Source organism: Juglans microcarpa x Juglans regia, chromosome 4D (assembly GCF_004785595.1).
Source record: "Juglans microcarpa x Juglans regia isolate MS1-56 chromosome 4D, Jm3101_v1.0, whole genome shotgun sequence".
Taxonomy (NCBI): domain Eukaryota; kingdom Viridiplantae; phylum Streptophyta; class Magnoliopsida; order Fagales; family Juglandaceae; genus Juglans; species Juglans microcarpa x Juglans regia.
In genome coordinates this window covers 23,246,178-23,253,274 of record NC_054600.1, presented here as the reverse complement: position 1 = coordinate 23,253,274, position 7,097 = coordinate 23,246,178, and the positions used below count along the sequence as shown (strand labels likewise).

At 30.8% G+C, this 7,097-nt stretch overlaps 1 protein-coding gene across 1 annotated transcript; it reads left to right on the top strand.

The window, feature by feature from the left end:
• The first annotated feature begins 1,358 nt into the window (after window positions 1–1,358).
• LOC121259689 (NADH dehydrogenase [ubiquinone] iron-sulfur protein 5-B-like) lies at window positions 1,359–3,674 on the top strand. Its single transcript, XM_041161392.1, has 2 exons — window positions 1,359–1,601; window positions 3,409–3,674. Exons 1-2 carry the CDS (start codon window positions 1,452–1,454, stop codon window positions 3,511–3,513), a joined length of 255 nt encoding a protein of 84 aa, XP_041017326.1. The 5' UTR covers window positions 1,359–1,451; the 3' UTR covers window positions 3,514–3,674.
• The last annotated feature ends 3,423 nt before the right edge of the window (window positions 3,675–7,097 follow it).

The window sequence follows — 7,097 nt, the reverse complement described above, 5'->3', positions numbered from 1 at the left end:
CAGAGGTCTAAACAGTTTATGTTATGTTTAGTTTTATGATTTTTAGTTTAATAAGTTATTTTGATAAGCGCATGAGATTTTATTGATTTTAAACAAGTGCTTCCCAAACTCTTACTTATATTTTAAGTATTTAATAAAGATTAACTTTATTTATTTATGAAATTTTTCGTATCTAACGTTTCATTGAGAAGAAATGTTGTTAAGACAAGTTTAGTAGTACATTGCTTCTGAGATTTCTAAAAATGACTTTATTGGAAACATGGTGTTACACATCATTTGCTTACGTTAATATTTGTATGGTTCTGGTTTTGAATATTAAAAATTTAAAATGGCATTACAAATCGGCATTCTTTTGTGACAAACTAGGGTTATTTATTTAGCAAAAAATTAAAACTAGAGTTATTTGTAAAAGTAGTATATTTTTTTTACAAAAAATAATTTAAATAATGTCGATTATAATATGAGAAATGCTATTTTTTTTATAGATAATTTTGTTGTCTTCAATTACACTTATCATTTTAAGTTACCAACATATAAATTACTTAAAATATGACTAACCAATAAGTATAATTGAGAATGATAAAATTAAAGCATCTCTCTTACAACTATTTAACAATCAATTAATACTATTGTGTCGTTTTATTAAAAATAACTTTAATTTTACATAACTATCACTTATTAAAAATAGTTATAAAATAAGAATAAATTTATATTTTTCAAAAGAGTAATATTAGGTATAAGTCTCATATATGTCATTTATAGGTAGGTCACACTAATAAATAATATTTTTTTTACACTTTTTTAGACGAGATCCCTTTTCCTACAATAACTTGAATGAAACTTTTATATTTAAAACTTGTACAAATAATTTCTTTTTTAAAATGAATATTATCGTGACAATAGGAAACGTTATTAGAATGAGGGATGTCTCTCATCATCCCACACTATACACTTTATATATTTTAAAATTATTTTTTATTTTTTTATTTTTTATTTTATTCGATTATTGTTAAACTAATTAAGTTATTCTACTTATCATCCATACACCACATATTTATTATAGGAAAAATGAAAAAAATAAGTGTGGTGTGTGGAGATAATAAATATAATAATAAAATACTCTGACACAGACCCGACCCATTGCCGTCTGTTTAAAAAAAAAATTGCTTGTCACTTTTTATGGCATTGCGGTAATTTAGGTCTGTTTGGATAGTAAAATCATTTCATCTTATCTTTATAACTTTATTAAAATTTTAAATAAAATAAAATAAATAATTTAATTTTTTAAAATTTTAAAATAATAATAACGCTAAAAATTAATATTTTTCTCAACTTTAATCTATTTTAATTCACTATTCAAACGGCACAAAAGAATCACAGCCGGAGGCTAGAGCTTGTTTACCCCTAAACACCGTCGCAAAATCCAAGTTTGAAAGGGAGAGTGAGAGAGGATGGCGTCGGGATGGGGTATCTCAGGGCACAAAGGCCGATGCTACGATTTCTGGGTGGACTTCAGCGAGTGCATGTCTCGCTGCCGTGAGCCCAAGGACTGCACTCTCCTCCGCGAAGACTACCTCGAGTGCCTTCACCACTCCAAAGAGGTTTGCGCTATTTCCCTTTCTACCCTTTCTTTCATTCATCAAATAATGCTCATCATAATGGCCCTTTCCATTCACCGATTGAAGTACGAGGCTCAAGGAGCCTTAGATCAATGTGCTTGATTTACTTGTCTGAATTTGGTCTTGTTTGATCTGTCGTGTAAACCCTAAAATCAGTGCGTTCTATTCAGATTCTAATCTTATTTTAGCTCATATCTCTATTTAAAGCATAGAGTAGTTTTAGCTTTGTACGCTATATTTTTCTCAAAATACGCGTGCAAGGGCTTTTCTGAATCGGATGGGGGATTTTTTTTTTATTTGCAAATTGGCAATACAAGTTTTGGAGAAATTTGACAAGCCTGTTCTGGAAAGCCTTGTGTTGCTTAAAACATTTTCTTTGTTTTGGTGCTAGGCATTATTTACGGTACTATAGCTAGTCAATTTAAGAAACGAAACACACATTGATGTTTGTATATGATTTGACATGCCTATGTTCTGCACACTAACATTGTTGGGCTCTTAAGAAAACAATATTATTACTAGTTGATTACTCAGTACTTTCGTCGGATATTCTACGAATTTCCCATTTAGTGCCTTATGTTTATAGAATGCCTTGATTTGGCTTCGTTAGCGTTGATTAGGAGAGTGGAGAGACTAAAAATTATGAATATCAGAATAAACTTCTGTAAGGATAATTCTAACTACAAGAAAGATCTGATATGCGTTCTGGGAATCGAAAACAGAGGATAATGCCCATTACAGCTGCCACTGAATTAAATCCTATTAAGATCCAAATTTGTCAATTGTCATACCATCTGCATAACTTTATCAACTGAGCTGTGCCTTTTGCCCCCCACCCACATCTTGAGAGTGTTGAACTCTTAGTTGCTCCTTTCTGCTCAGTTTTGTCATTGTCAAGGTCATCATGGTTGATTACATGTTTTTTTGTCAAACATTGTTTCTCATCCTCAAGGGTTTATATTTTCCATATATCACGTCTTTTTAAAATGAAACCTTAAATCTCAAACATAGCTAAAATGTTGCTCATCCCCCATTCTTTGTCATGACTAGAACTTGTAAATCCTGCATCATACAGTAGCTAGTTTCGTTTTCTACGTAACATCTCAGACCCCTCTCAGGTAAAACTACACAATTTTCTGTTTGTAGGAATAAATTCCACATTTCATATCATCTGGCTTAATAATTGCGTTTATATGCCATTCAAAGATTAGGAGTTGAACATTACTTGGAACACAATTTTTTACTTTCAGCATTAAAGGGTCCAATGATATTTCAATCAAGAAATTTCTTCAGGATAATTATTGCAAGTTCAATAACTGAAAGTTAAAAATGATAAGTGGGCTCTACTTTACCTTCTAACATTTCTTGTTCCTGTTCTTGTTTCGTTCAATAGTTCCTATTGAATTATAGATTTTGTTCAACGGGTAGGATAATGTGGCCAGTTAAGAAGCTTTATTGATTTATCCTGAAAATTACAGCAAAGGAAATACTAAATGTCATACACATGAGCGACTACTACTAGCTTCACCTTGATCATTAAGAAAATAATTTGATCCAGTGGCCCTCTATTATTTTGTGCAGGTCTAATGCTTGCATTTAGTAAATGTTTAGTGTCTTATTGATTTGCTATACGATCTTAACATCTGAATGAAGGAAGAATAGATGATTATTGCGACCTGGGAGGACAAGACATGAAAGACCAATGAATAACAATTTGACTCATATGGTCACATGTCACCTTGATCTGTATTATCTCTTTTGAGTCCCATTATCTGGAACTTTATTGCAGTTCCAACGAAGAAATCGGATCTATAAGGAGGAGCAGCGCAAACTGCGAGCGGCTGCACGGAATGCCAAAGATGGTAAAGAGGGTGTTGACAAACATCATCATTAATTCTGCCCATAATTGGTCATTTTCGTAGATTCAAGAATAATGATCGTACGAAGATGTTGTATCCATAAGTTGCTTATATTATTTTGTTTTTGTTCATCCCGGATGCTGTGCGCTTCTTTGGTACGTGCAACAAGATAAATATCAACTTGTTTTTTGCTTGAGCTGCATATTGGAAACTGATTTTCTTGGTGAATCTGGAAGGTCCTGTGTTTGAGTAATGAATACACCCTTGCTACGCACTCTAGTATTGCGACTTCATTGGTGATCCACTGATCAGGTAAAGTGAATCCCGAATCCTAATCTCAAGAGTTCTAATCAATTTGCTTTCCACGATGATATAATTTATGGCCAGCGGGGTGAATCATCAGGTAGACAAGAGAATGGTACTTTTGTCATCTTTCTGCATCGTGTAGACGATACATGATTATCACATACGTTTGTTTTTTCTTTCTTTCCTTCTGGTAAAGTGAAAGATATGTGGAAATAAATAATTTGTACAAAATCTAGTCATGATTCATGCGATAGATAAAAGAGTAGTTGTTAAAAGACCTAGGGGTTGGCTCAAGTGGCAAAGGTCTTGAGCTTGGGGTATACTCTCTCTAGGTCTAAGGTTCAAATTCCCTTAGTGAAAACAATTTCTAGGGGTTATTGGATTGAGAGATTTTTTCTTTGAATTATTCGAGGTGAGTTTATGCACCATCGGGATTAATTGGGACGCTGTTCCGACCACCCGGTGTCAATAAAATAAAAAGAATGCTAATAACATTTTTATAACTAATTAAGTACATATCACAACTTGAATTAAGTAATTCTTATATAATCTTGAAGTAACAATATTTTAATAAATAAGAATATATTTAATAATAATCATAAAAGCGCAACCCAAGGATACCGATTGTATGCAGGAAAAGTTAAACTCATAAAGCATGTAAATTACATGTCGCATTCAAATGGCTCACATCTTTCATATATTTTCACATTTTATAGTGTTTTGAAAGAACTACAAATTTCTCCTAAATTTAATTTAACTCAGTATCCCGTAGTATCCCGTAGCCCACGGCTTCGCCACACTCACGGCACCACTCTTGGCCTCTTCACTCCGTCCAGTTCTCTTCAAGCCGTCTGTTGCCCACGCAGACTCAGAGTCACAGACTCATGCTGCCCGTCACCCACTATAAGTCAATCTAGCTGAGATTTCTACTCTACCTTTACCTATTGTTTGGTTGCCGAGAAAAAAGAAAAAAAGATGGGATTCTCATGCGATTTCTTCTCTGATTGTGTAAATTGGATGTGTAAATTAGTTTGCCTATTTTAGAGTACCCTAATCATTTGGATTTGTAACTCAGTGGCTAGTCTTTTAATAATGAATATTATTACAATTTGTGTGGATCATATTTATTTGGATTGTAATTTTAGACTTGTAGTTAGTTTTATTTTATTTTATTTTTATAGATATTATTTATATTTCAATGTTTATATAAAATCAATCAGATCAAAAGGGTCGTATCGTGTATGTTCAACCCATTAATATAAACGAGTTGAAACGGGTCGGGTCGGCTCGTATCGTGTCAATTTATTTATTTTCACTAACGGGTCGTGTCGTGTCAACCCGTTATTTTATCGTGTTGCGTTAGGATTTGAGATTTTGACACGAAATTCTTAATGAGTCGTGTTCGTGTTAACCCATTAAATATAATGTACATACCTTGACATGATATGAACACGAACCGTTAACATGATTTGTCACTCTTGGTGGCAATTTGTGTTTGTATCGTGTCAAGTTATGGATAGTGAAAGTGAAACTCTCATCTCATCTCATTATTACAACTTTCTCAAATTCTCACATAAAATATAATAAATAATTCAAAATTTTCAAATTCCATAACAATAATAATATTAAAAAATAATATTATAATAATATTTTATTCAATTTTCATCTCAACTCACTATCCAAATGGCACCTATATGGCTCAACCCGAACCAACCCGTTAAACCGAACGTGTAAAATCTTCCCTAACACGATCTATTTAAATAACAGGTTGTGTCGTGTCACTTGTTTTGACCCGTTTAATAATTAATTAGAAATTGATCAACGCAACATTACTCATTTCAACATGTTTAATGTAAAATAAATTGAACTAATCCAGATAATCCATTTAACCTACTTAACATAATTTTATATAAAAATTAAAATCTATATTTATTAGTAGCTACAATATCTAAACAAACAATTAAATTACTTATTAACAAAAAATATCAATATTTTTTAGATTTTAACTTGTAATAAAATCAATATTACAAACGAGTATATGTTTAGAATTACAATCACAAAAATAAAAATATAAACATATTGATAAATACCAATATTACAATCCAACAATAATAAAATTATGATTGTGAATACAAATTTAAACGAGCCATAACGAGTTTGTTTTGTGTTAAGCGGGTTGGCCCGTTATCATTTTTTTTAATAAATTGTATCTTAATGGGTCAACTCATTTTGACTCGAATCCGTTAACATCAAGTCCAAATATATTAATTTCGTGTCATGTCGTGTTGGATTCATGAGTCGTGTCACATATTGTCACCCTTAGGACCAATCCTTCCTCCGATGTCCAGATGGGCCCCTCACGAGAGGAAAGGGCGAAGGTAGCCCCGTCTAGAGGGTGTGGGTAGCACCCCTAATGCAAAGTATATTTTCCCTCATATATTTTTATACATTTAGTAAATGATTGAAAATTAAACTAAGGCTCAGTTTGGATAATGAGATGATATGATTTTAAATAAAAATTGAAAGTTGAATAAAATATTGTTAGAGTATTATTTTTTAATATTGTTATTATTTTGAGATTTGAAAAAATTTAATTGTTTGTTACATTTTGTATAGAAATTTAAAAAAATTGTAATAATGAGATGAGATGAAACCGTTTTTATATTTAAAACTAAAAGAACCATATGAAAGTTTAGTTATTTATTATATTTTGTATAGAAATTTAAAAAAATTGTAATGATGAGATGAGATAGAACCGTTTTTATATTCAAAACTAAGAACCGTATGATCTGCCAAACACATGGGCGGGGTGGGATGAGACACAAAATTCTCATATCATCTTATCTCATAATTACACATTTTTCAAATCACCATACAAAATATAATAAATAATTCAACTTTTTCAAATTCTAATTCACATTTTTCAAATCTCAAAACATAATATTTTAAATTCTCAAACAAAATACAAAATTCACATCTCATCCTCCAAACCAAATGAATCATGAAAAAGAATATTCATCGTCTTTTTAATTATTACTATTTCATTAATCTATATTGTAATATTAATTAATTGATAGATAAATAAAAAGTTATTTAAAATATTGTATTTGCCTGGTAGACATATATATTTATCATTATTATTAGATGATAAAAAAATATATAATAAATAATTATTTAATAATAATAAATATACCATATCATATTTAATCGGATGAAAATAGAATGGTTGTATAGTATATTGAATTTTTAGTTTTCCATATATATATATATATATATATATATATATATATCCGTAATTAGATCGCGATCAGAA